This window comes from Drosophila albomicans, chromosome 3 (genome assembly GCF_009650485.2).
Source record: "Drosophila albomicans strain 15112-1751.03 chromosome 3, ASM965048v2, whole genome shotgun sequence".
NCBI lineage: Eukaryota > Metazoa > Arthropoda > Insecta > Diptera > Drosophilidae > Drosophila > Drosophila albomicans.
The window spans coordinates 51130067-51153155 of NC_047629.2; the positions used below are offsets into that span (position 1 = coordinate 51130067).

Below are 23089 nucleotides of genomic sequence, written 5' to 3' on the forward strand. Positions count from 1 at the left end.
TTTTTTGTTTTTCGGCAGTAAGCGCGCAAATTGGCTAGCCCTGTCACCGAAAATAAGTTTTCACTCGGCTGGGCAAGGCCGGGCGGGCCTTGTGTGTGCAGACCTCTGTGTGTGTGTGTGTGTGCATGGGGGCGTATACATAATTTCGGCTGGGCTGCATGAAATTTTTGGACAGCGTGCGGCAAGTGCCCAGTTCTGAATCTGAATCCCAGTCTCAGTCTCCCAGGTAAAGCGGTAGCCGAAAGAATGGCAACACTTATTATTGTTTGAGCAACAACAACAACAACAAAAGTAACAACACCAACAACAACAACAACAATAGCAGCAGCAACCATAACAAGCAGCTCTACAGCGCAAGCGTTTGCCCGGGAATTTTCATAAAAGCCAGAGAGTCTGCCAGCTGCTTGGATGCTGCCCAGCTAGCTAAGCTCTCTCGCTCGCTCTCTATCTTAAACTCTCTTTTACTCTCTTCATTCTTTCTCTCTCTCTCTCTCTCTCGCTCTTCATCCCTTGTGCTTTCTTTATCACACGCTGTTCAGTTTATCTCATCGCGCGCCAAGTCTAACTTTCCAGGCCCAAATCTTTTGCGTTGTGTTTGCATTGTAGATTTGCTTTTCTTTGTGAGTGTGTGTGCGTCTCTGTGTGTGTGTGTGTGTACACATTTCTCAAACACACACACTCTTACACTCACACACGCAATTTTCCAACGCCACGCACTCAATTTAATTTTTGTTGCAACCGAATATTTTGTTGTCAGCCGCAGAGCAACGGCGCACAACCGATATACCCCACACCACCTCATACCCTCGGCCACAATTGCGTATGTTGTGCGATTAATCTCAGGTTAAATAAATGCGTGAGCCTGTGTGTGTGTGTGTGTTGTGCTTCTTCTGTGTGTGTGTGTTAGTTGAGGCAGGCGTCCACTTGTTGTTGCCTCTTCGACTTGGTTTTGTTGTACACCCAATACTGAGTATACCCTGTAAAGGAAACGAGTGTATACCACTTCTAAGCTTGATAAGAGGATAACTGACAAGTCGAGCATATAGTTGAAAGTAGTGTGCGTGTGTGCACATGTGTGTGTTATACTTTATATGCTGCTTAGCACTCGGTGCGTGACCTTTTCTTTCATTTTTCCATGTATTTCTTGTTGTTGCTGTTTTGTCTTCTGCTTAAGTTTAATACGTATCTACATACACACATACACACTCGCACTCACACACAGACACACTCACAGTGCCTTTTATATGTTTTTAGCGTCTTTGAAGCTGTTGTCCCACAATAACAACACAACACAAGCCCGAGCACAAGCACAACAAACACCAAGAACAACCGCATACACCTTGTACAAATTAGCATAATGGATTTTTTTTTTGTCAAAGCGTAGCCCCGTCTGTGGTGCTCCCCGCCCCATTCCCTTCTGCTTGCTGTTGCGGCTTTTGTAAAATATATACGCTATGGAATTTGTGGTTGGAGCTAATCACGAAATGCATTCACATTTGCCTAATCATTTGGCTTAATTAATTGGCAGCATGAGCAGGAAGCGAACAGAACAGAACAGGGAGCAGCAGCAGCTAACTGCTAACAGGTAACCAACAGCTAACAGCTAACTATGTAGCTAACAACAGACCGAAACAACAACAAACAGGCTGAGGCCAATGCTGTCAGCCAATCAACCAAAAACATTCATTAAAATCTCTGCATCTTTGAACTTTGATTCGGAAATTTGCAAAGCCGCAGTTCAATTAGCCTAATTCGCTTGATGATTATCCATTAAGTACGAGTACCTGCCCCGCCTACCGCCCACCGCACACGCCTTCGCCAACCGCCTCCATCTCCCCCTACTCATCCGCCTCCAGCTGAGAGATCTGTTGACAAAAGATTTCCGCACAGCATAAATATAATTGCTGAGCGGCGTTCAATTATTTTGGGTATGTTTTTTCGTAATTGAAATCTGAACTTTAATTGCAAGTCATTAAATTTCTTTTTGCATTTTATCCATGATTATCATTAAAGCATAAATGTGCATTTTAATTCCAATTAATAAATCATTTATAACACCTTATCATTGGAAATTATTATTCAATATTTAGAATTGTCAGAATAAAACAATCTTTACATTCTTGTAAAGTACAAATTTTGTTTGCCATAAATATTACTGAAGACTCTTAGATTGATATTTAAAGTAATATGAACTACAATTACTTATTTAATAGTATATCACTTGATCCCCTTGTTACTATTTTGAGCTTTGCTTTAATTGTGGTTTTTATTTACTTTATGTGTTTTTTTCGACTGTATAATTTTAGTTAATATAATATTTCTAAGTATAAAATATTGAAGATTCTTTAAGTTAAAAAATATGAGCTACATTTATTTAAATATTAATCATTTTACCATTTGATACTCTTGTTAAATTTTAGAACGTCACAGCCGAAGACCTTAGCAGCCTGTACATCAGAAATACGTTATTGTTTATTTAATTGTAAATATTTAATAAATAAAACGTCATTTTAAAAACAATTCAAATACTCTCTCTATACTTTCTACTTTAAAATATAATTCACAGTTATGTTGAAACTTAATTATTTATTCTTCAGTTTTTGTAAGTATTTTTTAGTTTTTTAAAGCATAGTGTTAAAAAAATATGAGCTGCATTCTTACATTTTATCATGGCAAATAAAGTTCAATCTTGTTAAATATTTCCAAAGTAAAAGTCACAAGTTCCATAAAGTATTTGCGTATCGAAGCATTTGTGTTGTTTGTAAACTATGCGTATAATGTAAATAGTAAATAAAAGCTATATTATGAAGTATACGCACTGTTGTGCAGGCTACACAATCCAAGTGTGAGAGCGAGAGAGAGAGAGAGAGAGAAAACGAAAGAGAGCGTGAACAATTGGTGGGGAGTGAGAATAAGCGAAAGTGCGTGTGCTCTCTGCACAGTTCAAAATAATCGAATTGAAGCCTCAACAGCGAGAGAAAGTGACACACTGAGAGATGATGCTGCTGTTGATGCTGGGAGAGTGGAGAGTGGGAGACATTTTGTATTAAGCGTTGTTGACGGCGCTCTCTCTGGCTCTCGTTCTCGTTCTCGCTCTCCCACTCGCACTCGCTCTCACATCTCCCAGTCTCTCGACTCTTCGCTCTGTGTGTATTTAGTTCGAAATGGGTTCGTTTTAGCGGCCATTGCACGGCCTAGTGTTTTGAGTTGTTACTCGTATGACGTCATGAAACGCACACAGCCACACAGCCACAAAGCCTCACCTTGCTGCAAGAGTAATCTAAGCCAGCAGCCAGCCATCCAGCCAGGGCCAAAACACGTTGATGCCGTCTGCTGATGATGCTAACCATGCTCGAATACGGAACAACTCACAACATCATTAGAGGCAGCCATCTCCAACACCATCTCCAACAAAACATCTCGCATCTGTTCGATGTTGTCGCTGTACGTGTATGTGTTTCTCTGTGTGTGAGAGTGAAATATTTGCGCGTTTTTATTCACTTTCGAGCTTGGGCTTTGCTTGTTTTTGAGGCCTGCTCGTATTTGGGGCCGTTTGTCATGCATTTTTCATTTTGTGCAGCGCGCAAAATGTTAACGCCGCCACGTGAAAACAACAAAAACATCCACACACACATTTGTAAAACTTTACACACACACAAGTTCAGAGAGTCAATTCCCATTTCACATACGACTCCATTCCCATTCCCATTTCACATTGAATGTAAGTATGAGTCTCTGTGTGTCATTTTGACATTTGTTTACATATTTATGTCAGACAGTCAGTCGCACAGTCGAGTTGGGCTTTAGTTCAGTTCAGTTGAGTTTAGTTTAGTTTACTTTAGTTTAGTTCATTTCACAGCACAACCCACTCACTCACTCACTCAGTCAGTCATTCAGTCAGTCAGTCAGTCTTGTGTCCCACAGCGCCTGTACCTTTTCAGTTTCAGTTTCTATCCGCTTCACTCTGTTACAGCTTCTGCTTTTGCTCCTTTCTGGATTTTCATACCCGCTACCCAGAGGGTAGAGAACGGTGTTATAACTTTGTGCCTGCATGTAACAGACAGAAGGAGGCGTCTTCTACTTTATACAGAATATATATTCTTGATCTGCGTCAACAGCCTAGACGATGTAGCCATGTCCGTCTGTCAGTCTGTCTGTCAGTCTGTATGAACACCTTGATCTCAGAGACTATATTTGGACAGCATTTGTTTGTTTCAAATGTTTGCCACGCCCACTTCTGCCCCTGAAACTCGATAAAAATGGAGTAACAAGCTTAATTTTGACGCTAGACCGATTTTTTTGGTACTTACAATGAAAACTATAGCCTTTATGATTGCTTAGTTGCGATCAGATGAGAATTGTAAAAGTTATTTAAGAAATGCGGGTCTTAATAGATTTGATCGACAATTTGGTATACTTTGTACTTTATGGTATATTTTGAGTGTAGTACTAAATAAAAATACCAAATGTAGCCCGTGGTACACTTTAGTATTTTTGCGGTATATTCGATTGGTAATAGCTTTGGCTGACAATCTGGTATATTTTGTAGTTTATGGTCTATGCTTAATACAGTACCATATGAATATACCAAATATATACTGTGGTATAATTTTTTGCATTTTTGCAGTATACCAAATTAATATGGTATATTTTAAAATTAATACCGCACTGTTTTTTAAATATAGTCTTTGGTATATTTTTAGTATTTTTGCGGTACATTAATTTGGTATATTTTAGAATTGTTTAGCTTATATATTTAATTGGTAGCGGGTATCTCACAGTCGAACATACTCTGAACCTCTCTTAATTTTTTTTTCGTTCTGCCTGCCATTCAATCTCCTGGCCAGCTGCTGCTGTCAGTGGGTTTGGCCCCATTCTGGCTTTTTGTGTTCACGTTTCTGCTGCTAAATATCTTCTTACACTGCCTGCCTAGCTGCTTGCCTGCCTCGCTGGCTGTCGTTCACTTCTTCCAGGTGTGGACGCTGTCTGATCTTTTATCATCATCAGCGTCCGAGACTGGACAGTTTTATGACTGCGAGTGTGTGATTGCCTTTCAAATATACCTGGTAAATTTGCTTTTTGCTGACCACATTTGCACACAATCTGCTGCAGTCGCTTCTCTTCATTTAAAGGGTAGAAAACTGCTGTTGAGCGACAGCAACTTCCGTTTTCCTTACTCATTTCTGGCTGTCTACTCTTCAACTAATCCTCAACTCTTTTCCTATGCAAAACGCACATTCTACATAGTGTGTATAACTTGACCGGGCAGTCGCCACTTTCTACTTTCCACTTTCCACTCATCGCTCGTCATTTGCCGGTTGCCACTTGCATTAATAAACCAGTGTCAAAGTTTTATAAATTTCAGCAAACATCATTTTGGGGAGACCGCTGTGCATAAGCAATTCAACTGTCACTGTGGAGCGGTGCTCGAGATTAAAATGTGAACTTTGGCTTTGGCAACGGAATTCTGCAACAATTTCCACTGTGCAGCACTTTTGTTTTTTTGTTGCTGGCTTTGATTAAACTTTCTCCCTAAGCGGCTTAAAAGTGCAACACAAAATGCTAACTAAAAGCCACAGAAATATAACCGAAGCTGCAAAGTTATGTGCTCGAAATACATAAATAAAGTTCATAAACGGTGAGCGACTGAATGAAGTGAAGGGGGCGAGGAGTGGAGTGAAGGAGGGGAGAGGATTGGGAGAATGCGTTAACCTTTGGCATTTTTAATTAAACGAACAACACATAAAATATCGACACTTCAATTGCAAAAATAAAAAAAGATGGCAACAAAATACAACAAATAGCTGGCAGGCAGAAAATTAAGCAGGCAGCAGTAACAAACCAGTTGGCAACAACAACAACAGCAACAACAACAACAATAAGGGGAGAGAGGGAGCAACTGCCGAGGGGACTTAACGAACCGCACCGAGCGCAGCCGAGTGTGTTGTATTGCATTAAAGGTAAACCAGGACGACGACGAGCCAGCCAGCCAGCGATGGCAAATGAACGAGCCTATTAACAGCAACAAGGACGACAGCAACTGTAGCAGCAACAGCAACAACAACAGCAACAACGACATCAACAGCAGCAGCAGCAGCAGCAAAAGCAGCGACAGCAGCAGCAGCAGTCTCTTAATTAAGAACTCATGTTAATTGTAATTATTTGGCACATGAAATTTTTATTAATTTATACCGCGCAGAGAGCAACAACAACAAGAACAACAACAGCAACAACTACAACAGCAACAGCAACAAAGGTGTGTAGTTGCTGTTGCTGCTGCTGCTGCTGGAGTGTTAATGATGATGCGGCTGCTGCTTAGTATGCCAAAAAGGGGTGTTGGCATAATGGACCCAGCATCAGCATCAGCTACAGCTACAGTTATCAAGCGAGTCCGGGTCCGGGACCGGGTCTGGGACCCGAGTCACAGCCAGAGTTAGAGTCAGAGCCAGAGCCAAAGCACTGAGAACCTGGAGGTAAGGTTGAAATATAAAACGAGCAAATGATGAGGCTGCTGCCTGTCGCCTTGCCATTAGCTGGTGAGGCCCTCATAAGTATGCTACATGTTATGCATATACTATATGCTAGTGCTGTGTGTGTTTACACCATAAAAGTGGTTGAAATGAATAAAGAATATACACAACCACACACACACACACACATTCAGAACATACTATACTATAAGGAATACACGGACGCAGCAGTTAAAGTCACTCTACATACATATGTATATGAAATGATGCCACAACGCGATCGTGCGTACAGCGATTGTCATTTTTCGTATTTTCTTTTTGGCGAATTATACAACTCGGCTGAGACCGACAAAATTGGTCGTTAAGCGAAACACAATAATTTTTTATTTTATTTATTATACAATATATTATGTATTATAAAATGCCAGCTAATGTATTTAAATAGTAAAATCAATGCGTTTCTTAAGTGAAACTGCCGTAAAGCGAAGCCGCTGTTAAGCGAGATTTGACTGCGTAAATATGTCGTACAAGTAAGAGGCGAAATTAAAATGTTCCACTCATATAAACATTTTTGTATTTTACTTTTCAAAATAACGTTTTCGCTTAACAGCATTAATATAACATATAGGTTCTCCTTTAAGTAACACACAATAATTTTTTTATTATCCTACAGTATTTTCGAAGTATAAAATGTGTTGTCCTTAAGTGTAAGGGATCGAACTATTTTAATCGTCAATGAGACGAAAATAAAATGTTGTTATCGTATTAGTATTTTTGTATTTTCGTTTGCCAAATATCGTTATCGCTGTATAGAATTAAATTGACATCAAAATTGGCCCTTAAGTGAAACTCAGATGTGTTGTCATTAAGTGTAATTGAAGTAGGCGAAGAAGGCGAAGAAGGCGAAGCTGTTGTTGTATCGTAGAACTCGAAGAAATAAATATAATTTTGCAGTCATTATAAAAAAAGACAAATATTTTAAAATGTCTTTTGAAAATAATATAATTCACGGCATCAAAGGGGATAAACGAGGTTGGACGTTAAGTGAAACACAATAATGTTGTACTTGTAATTATTTTTCTTGCAGTTAAGAGAGATAATGAGTCTTTTATGTAATTAAGTAGCAAAATAAATGTGGCCCTTAAGTGCAATTGATGTAAAGCATGGCAGCTGCTAAGCAAAACTCTGCTGTATAAATATGTCATAGGTCTCGGAGACGGAAATGGAATTTTGCAGTCATATGGGCCTGTTTCCGTTGCGTATATTTGTGATTTTCATTGATTAAACCACGAGCGAGCAGCAGAAGCAGCAGCAGCAGAAGCATTGCCATCGCCATCGCCCCCTAACGGGATTAGCATTTCACAAGCAAATCGACTGACAAAGGTTGACAGTTGACACACGCTACAACGCACACAGCACAAAAAAAGACACCCACACACAAAGGCACACGCACACACACACACACACGCATACAGAGACAGACAAAGTCACCCAGATAGAACCATAATTGAAGCGTCAAAGATTTTTCATTTGCTGAAGTCGTATTTAAATGCTTTTTTTTTGCTCAATCCTCCCTCTACACCGCATTGTTATGTCTGATGTATGAAATTTGTATATGATTATGATGATTGTTGAAGAATAAATGACATTTTGTTGATGTGCGCCCAGCTTCCCTTCTCACTCATTTATTTCATTCGTTGGTTGTTGGTTGGTATTTTAGAATTCCTTTTAATTCGATTCCCTTGAAATATGCAGGAAATCAAGATTATATGTTTGCGGAAAATCCACTTTAATTATGTTGGAACAATATTCCGACAATTTTGCAAATGCGTTTTGCTTATTGATTTCCATTAAGCATATTTCTACTTTATATTTGCCGAGTGTGTTTTCCCCGTTGCTGTTGCCATTTGCTAAACCATTTGTAAACCCTTTTTATCCATTTTTAATGGGCAAACATTTTCAATATCTCTCGAATATTCCACATGCTATACAAAATCGCAAATATTGTTTGCATTTTGCCAAATCAAGGTTGCATTTGAAGATGCGACCCCCCCATGCGACGTGTGTGTGTGTGTGTGTGTGTGTGTGTCGCTGTTGTTGTCGTTGTTGTCGGTCGCTTACATTTTAGATGATATTTCTAAGCGTTCAACCATACTCGTGCATTCCCCTTCTCCTTCTTCCGTCAGTCAACCCGCTCTTGCTGTTGCAATTTCGAATTTCATTACAGTTTTTCCTTTGTTTCTGAGCACGAGAAATGGCATCTTCCCCTGTCCCCTTGTCCCCTTGCCCCTTTTTTTGTAGCACACGACTTACAAAACAAAAATCAGGCAGCAAATAAATGAAACGTTTTGAGGCAAAAGGGCGGGGTTTTAAGCAAGATTGGATACACTGAATAGGTGTGGGAGAGACTCTGCTGAGAAATATGCTGCATAAGCGACTGTCAGACAGCGGCAACTACAAAGTGCAACTGCAACCTCAACAGGAACAAGGAGGAACAACAACAGCGTCACGCCATCGATGCCAACTTGCAACTTGATAAATAACGAATTTCAATTAGCGCTTAAACTCGCCTCTCTCCGCATATTCCATTCGACGCCAAGTTTTTGCCTAAATTCGCAGGCAGTTCATTTAAAAAAATTTCTAAGAATGAGTTTTCCCAAAGCTTTAAATTGTTCCCTAAAAGTAAGATTGGTTTAAGTATTGTAAGAAAGCTTTAAAAGTGGGATATGGGAAAACAAAAGCTAAGGATAAAGAAGTTGAGAGCTAGAGCTTTGCAGTTATAAATAAAGCTTTTCTTTTAGCGAGGACACAAGTCCCATTGAAAGCTGTGCTACAGTCAAAATGAATAGCACAGCTTTACACAGTAGTGTCCTTAAAGCTTTTCGCATAGTCAGAAGTCGGACAGCCCTTTCAATACTGAATTACGCTAAAATTTGTAAGCGTACTCTCTCATATAGACACCACCGTAGACATTTATATTCACCACTGCAGAGGTGTACTTCTTCTATGTACAAGACTTTAGCTTTATTACAGCTGCACAGCTCTCTCTTACCCAGACACCACTGTATACATTAACAGTGATATGTGTTTACAGTGGTGTCTATGTAAGACGTTGATGTTAGCCTACGGTGGTGAAGCTGACAAAGCAGTTTACTCTCTCCTTTTTAGACACTACTGTATGCATTAACAGTATACGTCTACAGTGGTGTCTATGTGAGTCTACGTTGCTACAAGTACACAGTGGTGTCTGTGTGGGAGAGTTTGACCTGCTTACTAGTATATGACAAAGCAGCTTACTCTCTCTTACTTAAACATCACTGTCTTTATTTACAGTGCTCTAAGTCTACAGTGGTGTCTATGCGAGACTAATTCTGCCACAATAAAAAAAAAAAACATAATGATAGATAATAAATATTCGACTGAAAAATTGTATCTGCCAAAAGAAACGCGTAGCAATAAAATTAGCGCTCTAATTTGCAGTAATATATCGATTATAACTTGCAAGTTTCTTTGCACAATGGTCCATTCATTAAAGATGCTGTTGCTTTTTGTATTTTTTTGGGGACTTTTTGTTTATTTCCTTGGCACGGCATGAGCCAGTATTTTGGTCTGTCATGACCTCTGGTCTATGTCGAGGTTCAAATGCCTGTCGTGTGTTTTTATAAAATTAAAAACTTTTACCGTGGCTGCGTTGCTGAAATCTTTATCGCAACTGTGCAAAAAGCGGATGGGAGGATTCTCTTGGTTTTCTGAGTGTGTGTGGAGGAGCGGGAGCGGGGGAACAGGAGCCAAGAACAGCAACGTGTTCTACCAGCAACAATTGCTTGTTGATTTGGCTGTCGTGCCCAGCGTGTTGTCTTGGAGCAAAAGTTTTGGCATAGTCTCAGCACTGACCCCCAAAAACCGACACTGACTCGATTCCCAAAAAAACCAAAAAACGAAAAAAAATAATGTTGCAGCCAGTCTGTTCGCCTGCCAAAGACAATTTACGGCACGACGACACTACGACTACGACTACTGTCTTCTACAAATTATCGACTGGCAAAAGGACAGAAAACAATAAGATAAAAACCCACAACCCAAAAAAAAAATAAAAAAGAAAAAAGAATATTTTTGCAGATAGAATACGTTGCAGTTTGCCAGACAAAAACTTCTGTGGCCAGGTTCAGTTTGATAAGAAATAATTTATTTGTGGTCTTGCGGTCACTTTTCGTTTGCCAGGTGAGAACAGGCATTCAATAGCAAATAGCCATTTTGGCTGAGAGACAAATTGAATGTGGCAACTGCAACAAGCTTAAAGGTGCCATAAATGAAGCCAGCACTTTGTAGTGTGTTAATAAACCGATGATCGGTATTGACTGCATAACCCGAAAGCTCATAATCTATGCTCTGTTCAATATGCTGTAGTTGTAAAGTGACCAAAAGGGTATGTGTGATGGGTAGAAAATAAGTAAAGTTCATATTCAAGAGCACTTTTTAATAGCTACACTGAAACAAAAGACCAGTTTCTAAAATGAAGAACATTCGACTTCAAAATTGTGTTCTTAAAATATGACCACTTTAAGAACAAATTTTCAAAACTAAGAATATTTATCTACAAAATGTCAATTCTTAAAATACTAGATTTAGGCTACAAAAATCTATGATCCCCTCGAAGTTCCTTTAAACTTGTTATCTAGCTTTGAGTGTTTTCTTCCATAGTTCAGTTAGTCGTGCTGTCGCGAACCTTTCTTTATTGAAGTCTAAATCGAACATACTACTCAGTAACCGAAACACTACTTAAATAATAAAATAATAAATAAATAGTAAAAAAAAGAACAATAAATAATAAAGCAATATTTTTTTGCATTACAGGATTTTTGGTATTCAAACTATAAGTCTTATCTCTCGTATAAATAAATAGTAAACAAAACACAAAATATAAAGTAATATTTTTTTGATCTTAAAATAAAATGTTTAGTCTAAAAGAATTTAAGATTTGTTCCACTTATTAATAAGAACTTGGGTCTTATATCATTCTTGAAACTAAGATGTGTCTTCTAACTTTAAAATTTTTATGTTGTTGACACTCTTTTATAGACCAAACTTCTTAGTATGTACTATGACCAAAATTTTGATTTTATAACTTTTTTCAGTGTATGCCATATAAATTTCCGGAGATTATATATTCATAATCTGTGCTCTCTTTATAGCCTGTATTTAAGGTGTGAGCGAAAGCGCAATATATCTAAAATTAATTTAAAAAATTCGTTTTTTAGTAGATAAATTGCATAAATTTCCAAAGAACGTATTGCCTTCATAGCCTGGTGCTTTATAATCTGTCCTCTATCTTTACCATGTAGTTATAGTGTGAGCAAAAGGGTATATGCGCTGGTTAGATAAAAAATATTTAACATTTGTATTTAAGAATACTTTTTAGTATATAAGTATAAAGTATTTAAGTATAAAGTATAACCTTCATGCGGTCAGCGGACGTTAAAAAATGTTTTGACCAGAGACAGAGACCAAAATATATATAATACAAAGCACGATATACATTCGCATTCGCTTTTTAATTTTGAGCTTTGCATTACCCTGCAGCACTGTTAAATTACATTCAGTGATTTTAAAACCACAATGTGGCACAATTTGCTGGACGTATGCAAAAAGTGGGCGTGCTGCAAACATATTTCGTATTTTTAAAGTTTTTAATTTATCAGGCTTTCGGACTTCTCAGTTCGTGTGTTTTTTTTTTTTTTTCATTCAGAATTGTCCCAATGTCATTTTCATTTTCCTTTTGGACACAGTCCGTTTTTGCTTGTGATGGATTTGGAGCAGTCTCTTTTATGTATTATATATTGTACTTGTGGCAGCTGCAACGCAAAGTTGACTTGCTTTTCTATCTGTAGCAACAGGCGGAGTACTCACACACTTGCTCAACTACAAATCGGACTAGAGAACTCGGACGTGCCCCTGTCTCGGTCAGTGTCGCTGACTCTTTCTCTGTCTCAGTCGCATTCCCAATCTCTTTCTCTGTCTCTGTCTCAGTCTCTGTCGCAGTTGCAGTTGCAGTCTCTGCATGTGTAACATGTCAGATGAAAGCCACAAGGTTGTGCGCCAGCCGACAGTTGAAAGTTGCAATGACATTTCAAATTTACGGGCTATGACAAAGTGAGTTAAATGCATTTTGAAAAATACTCGGACTACGACGAATTGAAAAGGAAATCCTGTAAAGTGCATTCACTGCGACACCAGCCAGAAAGTTGTCCCATTTACAAGGACCCAAAAAAAAACCCAAAAAAAAGAGGATCATAAAGTTTGTCAAATATTAGATGTGTCAGGCGAAACTAGCTGCAACATTTTTAATGTTCCTGATTACAATCTCATTTGATTGCTGCAGCAAGCAAAAGTTTTTTTCCGAACGCAATAAACTAGAGTATATTGAAAATTCCATTAAATAAATATGCAGAGTGCATTTTCCAATTTCAAAGTAAAATTTACCGACTCGCTTCATAGTCATTTTTGGGTAGAGTATATTTAAAGCATGGCCATACATTAGAATTTACGTGTCTCAGTGTGTGTATGTATTTGTGTGTGTGGTGCGTTAGGTGTTATTAAAGGTTGATTGAAGTGCGTCATCATTGTCAACGAGCTGCGTCAACCGCTGAGTGGCACCGGTTGGGGCCAATTTACCAATGCTTAGCCACAAAGAGCCAGACAAATTTGTGGGCAGAACTGTTTTCGAAGGGAGGAAGAGTAGGTGGAGTGTAGGAACATTTCATTTAAAATATATATATATATATATATATATATTGCACAGACACACACACATGTCTATAGACAGCAAAGAGCAGAGTGCTGTAAGTGTAATTTATGCGTCTTCATACACTTGCGCGCACACACATGAGCGACACACATTTTGGGAGCAAGAGAGAAAGAGAGAGACAGAGAAATTTAGTGAAAATGTGTAACGTTGACCCGACGCCATTCTCGTTTTGTGCCCACTTTTGTAGGAGGAGGTGGCTGACGTTTGACGCTGCCTCTGGAACTGGAGGATGCTTCTGTCCTGCCAGGCAGAGAGTCTGGCAGAGAGCCTGGCTGCCTGACTGCCAGGGCGCAGCTCGACGCTTTTCATTTTTCTGTTTTTGGGCTAAAATACCAAATTACGACATAAATAATGCATAGATAACGAAATTTATTACATTTCATGCATCAGGCTACATCAGGCTACAGAGCCTGGCCAGCCACGTCCGGCCACACACACACACACACACATATACACGAAGAGAACTTGCACATCACACACAGACACACACACACACACACTCACTCGCAAAGGCTGCAAATGTTTAACGGATGTCGTTCTGTCGCCTTCTAATTTATGGTTCATGTAAGTTGCTCTGATTAGTCTTTTGCCGAGCACAATTTTTATCGCAGCAGCAGCGTGTTGAACTCATTCACAGATCTATCTTAAATTTTCGGGCAATACCTTTGCTTAATCCAAATTCGAAATTCGAAATAAAATTCACAAATTGTTCCGTTCGAAATTCGAAATAAAAATTCACAAATTTTTCAGCACATCCTTCTTAAACTCACTCACATTGTAGTCAGCTTATAATTGCATTTGCATATTATTTCCCTTTTATTGCACATGTCGCCTTGTTTGACATGACTCTGAGAGAGTTCTCAGGCATTCGGTTTCAGTTTTTGGAGCGCCAAAATGCTGTTTACTTACCGCATCCGCAGCTGAAAATGTTTATTAAATGTGGCGCACGCTTTGGGCGTAAAGCAGCAACTAAAAGGGTTCAAAGTAGATGGTGAAAAAAATGCAGACGAGAAAAAATGGAAACAAAATTATTCGCAAATAATTTGCATATAAATTATGATTGAGGTGTCAAGTTTATTCACCACAGGCAAAGGAATTTTTCTTCTACTATTTTGCTTGCAAATTAAAGCCAAATAAATATGTGTGTGTGTATAAAATGCAATTTATAAATTTAAATATGATAACAGAAGAGTTTCTTCTGCAGTAAGCAAAATAATCAATTAAAGGAAAATCCTAAAACTTTAGCACATTGTAAAGTGACTGCAGCAGCAGTGTGTCAATAAAAACCGGAATAACTAAAGCACCGCGGCTAGAGAAGATGACAAAATACAAGCAGAGCATCAGCAACAGCAACAGTTGAGTTGACGAGGTAAAAGATAAAGCAAGAGAAAGAGCGAGAGTCGTAATATCCTGACACAATTGTCGGGGTATTATTGCTTTATTGTTATTGCCGATGCTACCTACGTGTATACAGTTTCAAGTCAGGTCGCTGGTAAACAATGCTAATGCACATACTTTGGCAAGAAGCTGCGACGAAATCGGGAACACCGCGCATCGAGTATAAAACTGACAGCGTTTAACTTGACGATTCAGTTTGAGTATTGGCTGGATTATTTCTAGGATAAACGTTGCACATGTTTCGCCTTTTTAGGGCACTCAAATCGAATCTAAAATGAATTTACCTTTGTTGATTTGCGACGACTTTTGCTTATTGGCTTTTGGCTGACTTTCTATCATGCGAACACGCGTCACACACACACATGAAATTTGTTTGTTGATTTGCCAGCGAACAGCGATTGCTTTCTCGGATTTTGAATGAGCTTAAGACAAATGTAAATATTCTTAGTGCTCACTCAACGCCAACTATGGGGACCTGCAAGGCATCTTTGGGGGTGAAAGCGAGAGAGCGAGAGAACGAGATGGGGAACGCATGAGATAGATTGTTGCCAGGGGAGTCGGCGTCGGCCTTTTATGATGAATGATTGTGTGTTTCCTCTAGATTTGTTGCCGCCGATAAACTCAATTTGTTTTCTTCCCCTGTTTCTGCTTTTGTCTTCTTTTGCTGTCGCTGTCGCTGTAGCTGTAGCAGCTGCAGATGCGTGTCAATCGGCCCCTTCTTATATTACGCATACGCAGCATTGCCGCATTTGAGAGAACGTTGTTATCGTCAAAAAGTTTTTGAGTGATACTAGCGCGCACAAGTTGTAACTTGCAAGTTGAAATTTATCTCACTTTATGGCAAAGTGCATTTTCAATTCGCCTGTTTTGCGAACTGCACTTTGGTTGTATTTTTACGAGCGACAATTTGTAGTTAATGTCTGAATCTTGTAGCCATCGCAATTGCATTACATTTCGAAATATTGCGCATAAAGATTATTAATTGTGCTCGCAAATGCCGTGCAACAAATTAAATGCTTCGGATTGTACTTTAATTGCGCTGCGAATCTTACATTTTATAGTCTATAAATGCAATTTAGATATTAAATGCAATTTATCATGCAAGAGACGCCGGAAATGTGTATTTGGCACTTACTTAAGACCCAGCTGCTGCTCAGCTGAGGAAATTGGCAACACTCGTCGGTAGTTGATACCCTGCAAACAGCTTGTGAGATGCTTTTTATATCTCTAACTATAGATAATAAAATATTCTTATAGCTTCCATTCTACCTCTTAGCTAAATTTATAATTGCAGGGTGCAGAAGTGCAAGTGTTGAGGAAATTAAAAGTTGCATTCAAATGCAACGCACGTGCGTAAAAATTAATATCCGCTTTCTTTCTTCTACTTGCTCAGCAGCACAATTTTCTTGCCACTCAACTAGACGTCGGACAGTCTACGAATAAAACGCGCACCTAAAAGTATGCTACATAATTTTATTTGAATACATACACATTTATATATAGCTGCCTAAAAGTAGGCAATTATTTTATCAACGACGCAGCGCTGCTTTGTTTTGGCAATTAAACGAAATTCATAATTACGATGTAAACTGTTATAAATTCAATACTATTAGACATACAGCACAAACATGGCAGCAATGGCCGCGGTGAAGGACAAGAATGTCGACGCATAAAGTATTGCGCACGTTGTCTCCATCCAGGCAACTAAAGGACCAACGCTGACCGAGACAATCAGTTGGGCAATAAAGACCATGCTGCTGATGATGGCAACATCGGTGCCGAGGCCACGAGCCTGCTTCAAAGGCACCGTCTCGCCATTACGTACGCTGAACTGAAAAGTAGAAAGAGAAAATAAATGATTGAAAAATCAAACAAATAAGAAAAGTTTTAAAAATACTTACACAATTCTTAGCGTGATAATTGGCCACCAGAATAAATGGCATGGTAAACAGTGTGCCATAGAGTATGCCAGCCGAAGTGCTGAAAACTAATACACCCCACTTGGTGGGCCACAGACCGAGTATGAGCATGCCAACGCCATAGTAAATCATGCCGCTAATATAAACTGCCTTGGTGCTAAAATTAAACCGAATTATTAATAAAACAATTACATTTCTGTATATAATAATTGTATAACTTTAAGCTTACCCAAACCACTTCATCAGCTTGGTCACAGACAGCGAGTAAATGGAACAGGAGAAGGCATAGATGGACATGCCCCAGCAACCAAAGCGCACGCCCTCCTCATACAGCAACAATGCCGGCGAGTTCGGTGGCGCCGTGGGATTGCCATGGAACACTGCCTCGCCCACAAAATCGGTGAAGTACAGGCAATAGGTTACATGTCCCATCCAGCAGAAGAGATTGGTCAGCGCCAACATACGCATGGAATAAGGCATGATGAAGATGCTCTTGAGGTAAGCGCTCAATGAAACTGGCGGCTCGGCTTCCGACTGCGTTTCCACATCCTGTAACTTCGACTTGGCTGTAATCGAAGGCAAGTAGCTATTCTGATAGCTCTGCATGGCATTGTTGGCTGCCTTCAGATCGTCGGCCATTTTCATTTCCTGTATGTAATAAATTGCATTGTTGTTCTTCTTCAGCTCCTTCTTGATGGCCGCCTCGGAGAGTGGACGCAACAACTCGTCGTTTTCAATGAGCTGCAGTGGAATCTCACGGAAAGTCGTCACCGTAATCAAGTAACAGACCACAAATATAATTGTCACCAGACTAAACACCGTTGGTATATTGCCACCGAGAAAGGCGCCAATATGCGTTGTCTCCCAATCGATGCCGCCGATGGCGTAACCAATAGTGCCACCAAAGCCAGCGAATAGTGTAAACATGGTGAGCGCCTTCGGTTGCTCCTCGGGCACACACATGTCCAGCAAATAGGTGCGAGCCGGTGTCTGGCAGGTGTCCGCATCAAAGTCCAATAGCACCATGCCCAGTATGGTTAAAATCGCAGCAAATTTGAAATTCACTGGCCATGCTCCCTCCTCCTCCTCTGGAACAACACTCGGTGTTGTATCTAAGCCATGTTCTTGGCCAGTAGCAGTCGTCGTATAGTTGTAGCCCACATCACCTAGCCAAACGCCCAAATCCTTGCCGTAGGGCACAAGGACGAGGCCACACAGGATGCCCAGCGAGAGCAGCGAGATGATTGGACGTCGTCGGCCCCAGCGCAGTTTACAGCGATCACTGATGCTGCCCAGCAGCGGCGAAACAAAGAAACCAATCAGTGGCGACAGTCCCCAGGCCATGGTCATGTGCTTGTGGTCGATACCAATCTGCAGCAGAATTGGCGACACAAAACTCGTCTCGGCCGCATAGGCAAACTCGATGGCCATCGCGATGGCCGAGAGGCGAAACAGCTCGAAACGTGTCTTGCGACGAAACACATGCGAATAGTCTGCATCCTGATCCCGGGCATGATTCTCACGCTGCTTTAGCATGTACTTGATCATGGGATTCTTGGCCGATGACAGCTGAGCTGCCTGTGATGAATCGGCGGTTACGCCCACCATGTTGCCCACAAATTATTAAATCAGCTGAAATGATAAAAAGAAGAAAGAAAGACTGTGAGATACCCGCTCTGCATTTTGAGTAACAGCATATGAACCAAATTAATATACCGCCAAAATACCGAAACATACCAAAGACAATGTTTATGGTATACTGATATGTTCAAAATATACCCTATAGTGCAAAATATATCAGATTGTCAACCTAAGTTCCCATTTTCACCATTGAAAAGAATTTCTTAATACGGACTGACGGACAGATGAAGCCATGTTCATCGTCTCTGCTGTTGACCAAATTAATATACCGCTAAAATACTGAAACATACCATAATGTTTTGGTATACTGATATGTTCGAAATATACTATTTTTTTCAAAATATACCAGATTGTCAATCAAAGTGTCAATTTTCCCCATTCAAATGTATTTCTTAATGCGGACGGACGGACAGACAGGCTTTAGCTATTGACCCTTATCAAGAATATATATATACATATGTTACTTTATAGGGTCGAAGATGCTTCTTTCTGCCTATTACAAACACTTCGTAGAAGCACAGACTTATACCTTTCTACCCTATTATCCATAGGGTATAGGAAAGATAAATATTAATCTAGTTAAAGAAAGCAAATAAAAACTGCGATGCGCTGCGTTGGCAAAAGATAAATAAAACGATTGAGGCAAAGACATTGAACTCAATCTATTCAGTATGTGAAGCAACTACTTTTGATCGGCGATTAATTAAAATGTGCCATCTTCGCGCTCTGCTTCCATTCGATTCAATTACAACGAACGTCTTCACTCACTTTTTGCCCCAGAGCAGCGTACAAATTATCTACACAAACATTGGAATCATTGATTCAAATGCGAAATGCAAATGCAAATTGAAACTGAAACTGAAACCGAGACCGTGTGCTTATCGACAGCTCCTTTGTTTCATTGTAAGAAATTTGAATCTGAACCCGAACTCGAAATGAAACCGAAACAAACAATTGCTGCGACAATTGATTGTAATAAATGCTCAGACAAATATATAGAACAAAAAAAAGGAAAAACAAAATATTATTGCTATTGCATTGAAAACACTTTTGTTGCTTAATACTGAGCAAACCTATTTTGCATCAAATATTTATTCTTACACAAGTTGGCTAGATATTTCTGTTTGATTTCTTTTCAACACCGATATGGAAGTATCCAATAGTTAAAGATGTGTTTCTTTGGCAAACATAAGGTAAATCATTGAAACGACAATGACTCACTTTTCAACAATATGTCACTTTATAATCTCTCTTTCTTTTTTCTTTTATTTTATTATGATTTCATTCCAACTACGTACTCGACTGTTTCAATTTAATAAAACGAAACATCTTTCGATTGCAATTGATTAACAAATTGATTAAAAGCTGCCGCGGCGAGTCTCAATTTTTTTTTCTTCTTTTTTTTTTGCTGATCTGCTAAACGATATAAGTTGACCGTTGCGTGTTCGGGCCACAACTGAAAACTGTGTCTGTGTCTCACATCGAGTTCAAATCTTGGACAGAGCCACAGAGACAGAGCTAGAGCAACAACAACAACAACAACAACAACAACAATAGCAATAAAATTTATTTTATACATTAGTAATACAAAAAATGTATAACGAAGAAAACAACTAATTTATATGCTCTCAACGACCTCTCATTCCCATTGTTGCCTGACACTTTACACTAATTCAACTGATGCGGGTGGCTTTCTCGCGACATCTGAACTAGAATATGAGTGTGAGTGTGCGAGAGTGAGTGTGAGTGCAAGAGTGAGTGTTCTCGCAATTGTAGATCAAAGAATTGTGTCGAAATATGTGTGGAATGGAGCCCTTGCCCTTGCTCTTCCATATGCTTGCATATGCATAAACGTGAATTTAACTGTTTTGCTGACTAGGTCAATAATTTGTTTATGCAAAAAAACGAACAAATTGTTTAATATGCTAATGAAGTGATTCGACACGAGAAACACTAATTAGCAACAGCTAAAGGGGAAGTGTGTGAGTGTGTTTCGAGATAGTTTATCGATTTGATTGCTATATTATCGAGTTATGAGATAGAATTTTTTTGCTGTAATAAACGTCATAACTTTTTGCATTTTCTCTATTTTAATTGAAATTAAAATTTGCCTATTGTTTCACACGTATTTAATTTAATAATCCACTTGATTTCGTGATTCGCTTTTGTGCTATAATTAAGATGCTCATTTGAGAACTTTTTAAATATGCATGAACGTGATAAATTTTATGGGCATGAGACTTAATTACTCAATTGTTAACTTCGACAGGATGCAAACTTATATCATAATTATTGTCTTGAAGATAATTTAGTTTAATGTGTTTGACTCACCTTCAATCTATGAAATTTCTCACAATTTCACCCACGCTCTTTTATTCAGTTCTTTTTATGCGATATATTTTTTAATTTATTTTATTGATTCTTTGGATTTATTTGTTAATCGTGCACTGATTATTTTTTTGTGTCTTACTCACTTTCCGATTTATGTTTTAGTGTCAATAAATTGTAATCCGTTAAAGTTTTTCTCTTGCACAAATTGTTAAACATAAAATAAATTTCGATTTTCTTAAACTTCAATTGTTTCTGTTGTTGTTCCTTGGAACGAGCGTGGGCGTGGCACTTTCGGGTGGGCGGCGGCAGTGAATTCACTCTCATAACTTTACCCATGCAATTGAAGGTACAATGATAACAAATGTTCAAAGTGTTTCTCGTTTTTATATACTTCTTTCTCGTTTTCCCTTCTAAGTTTAGTTTTTTTCACGACAATCGATTCGATATACTTTAAAATAAATTTCTTTCTATTTTCTCTTGTTATAATATTATTTTTTAATAGATTTGCTAGATTTATTGTTTGAGTTGTGTTAGAGTGTTGACATTGCCACGAGTCGAACGCAACGACAACTGTTTACTCCGTTGGCCTGGACGCTGGGAAATTTTTGGCAAGACATGAAAATTGCTTTTGCGTTTGACAATTTGCGTAAATCGGAGAAAAAAATGAATACGCAGCCAACAATTAACAGACGCGACGCGTTTCACAACAAAAACTTTTTAATATTTTCTATTTTCTGCACAATGTTTTGCCTCGTGGATTGTTTTTTTTTTCGCGTATTGTCGCTATTTTTGGCTTCCTGTTAAACTTGTCAAAAATTAAATAAATCCAACGAACTTCTGCTCTTGATGGTGATCACTTTGCCTTCCGACTCTAAGACTGAGGCGCCTTCTGCTAGACGCACGTATTTATACACAGCATGCAACATACGCACTCTCAATTTCGCAGTTCACACTGAGAGAAAGCGGAGGTCCAGAAGTATTATCGAATTCTATTGGGAGAGCGAAATTTTGTGGGCTAATCTTTGCTATTTTGCTGAGTGTATTAATAGCCAATTCTCTCAAACTCTTTTCTCTCTCTATTGCTCTCTCTCTTCGTCTCGCTCTCTGTGATTATCGCTTCTCGTTTTGCTCGCTGCTGTCCGATCAGCGCCCTCGTCGCTTTATCGACAGGGTGGCTTTCTTTCCACTCTATATGAATGCTGTGTTATGTTTTGTTGTGCTGTCCCGCTTCTGCTGCTGCGTTTTTGTTGGATTTCTTTTGCTTAATTGTCATTTGAATACCCTATAAACATAAATGGTGTCAATGGGGTATGCTAAGCGAAGAGATTGTAGAGAATTATGGAAAGTATTGGATCTGCCTTAACCTTAAAGAATTACATAATGGAAATAATATTATATTACTCGAACTATTTATTTATTTAAAGGTTTGCAATAATTAAAATTAATACTAACGCTATTTGTAAAGCAATGACAGCGAAGGCCTTCAGCTTAATTGCTCGAACTATTTTAAAAATTCATCTTTATTTTATTAAAATATATTATTTTTTGAACTTATCTATTTAAATTTATTACAAATTTAACAGAATTTCTTTATTGTAAACTTAGCAACGAAAACGTGCACTCAAATTTTAAGATTATTTTAAAAATTATTCAAATTTATTATTTTTTGTGTTTATCAATTTGAATTTATTGAAAATATTTCATAATTTCTTTATTGTAAAGTTAGCCAAGAAAACTTCTACACAAATGTTAACATTATTTTAGAAATGAATTTCTAAATCTAAAAAAATGAATTCAATTAAAATCAAATAAAATAAATGTTAAAACACAAATAACTATATTAAAAAAGAGTAACTAAATGTTAAATGAAAGATGTATGAAAATGATAATCTATTTATTCTTCTTTATTTATATTTATAATTTGTTTCTTAAGATTATTTTTTAATATTAAATAATTTTCATATTACCATAGGGTATTTTAAGTGCGACTACCCTCGACGAACCTTATTTCTTTCCCGTAGAGTTTGCACTGTAAAGTAGTGAATTTTGAGACAAATCTCCTGCATTAGGGTGAACATTTTATGACATGTGCAAAACAAATATCGTTTGCAATAAATCTACAATATTTGATAAGCATTTTCTGGAAATATTGCACTGCTTTAAAATGTGTGTATCCAAATATCGCGTATCTCAACATCTCAACATCTGTGGACGGCATCTGTAGACCCGATTCTAGGGAGCATACATAAAAACGGGTTTCTCTGGAGCGCCTCGAGGAGGCTATGACAAGTTTTGAGCAAAGAGCAATGGAAATCTACTGTGCCAAACATAAGTAGCAAACATGCTTGTGTGTTCAACAAAACTAACAATACGTCTGGAGTTCGCTACACTGAGCCGCAAAAGTCTTTTATCAGTGCTGGAAAATTTCAGATTTACCTTGGGAGATTCCATTTCACATTTGTTGAAAAGTATATACAACAGGAAGACGTATGTAGTTATCTTGAAGCGAAGGAGCTCAAGTGTTA

The 23089-nt window shown here is 38.5% G+C and overlaps 1 protein-coding gene across 1 annotated transcript; it reads right to left on the reverse strand.

Moving 5' to 3' along the window:
- Positions 1–16133: 16133 nt before the first annotated feature.
- LOC117570394 (proton-associated sugar transporter A) lies at positions 16134–21441 on the reverse strand. Its single transcript, XM_034252012.2, has 4 exons — positions 20565–21441; positions 16822–18224; positions 16575–16749; positions 16134–16504 (listed from the first exon to the last, which is right to left on the reverse strand). Exons 2-4 carry the CDS (start codon positions 18198–18200, stop codon positions 16283–16285), a joined length of 1776 nt encoding a protein of 591 aa, XP_034107903.1. The 5' UTR covers positions 18201–18224; positions 20565–21441; the 3' UTR covers positions 16134–16282.
- Positions 21442–23089: the final 1648 nt, after the last annotated feature.

What these genes read in the sequence shown, in the direction of transcription:
- LOC117570394 (XM_034252012.2), bottom strand. Translation starts at nt 18,200, where the DNA reads ATGGTGGGCGTAACCGCCGATTCATCACAGGCAGCTCAGCTGTCATCG. An exon ending in AAGCTGATGAAGTGGTTTGG is followed by an intron (nt 16,750 to 16,821) that starts GTAAGCTTAAAG and finishes GTTTAATTTTAG; the next exon opens with CACCAAGGCAGTTTATATTA. An exon ending in ATTATCACGCTAAGAATTGT is followed by an intron (nt 16,505 to 16,574) that starts GTAAGTATTTTT and finishes TCTACTTTTCAG; the next exon opens with TTCAGCGTACGTAATGGCGA.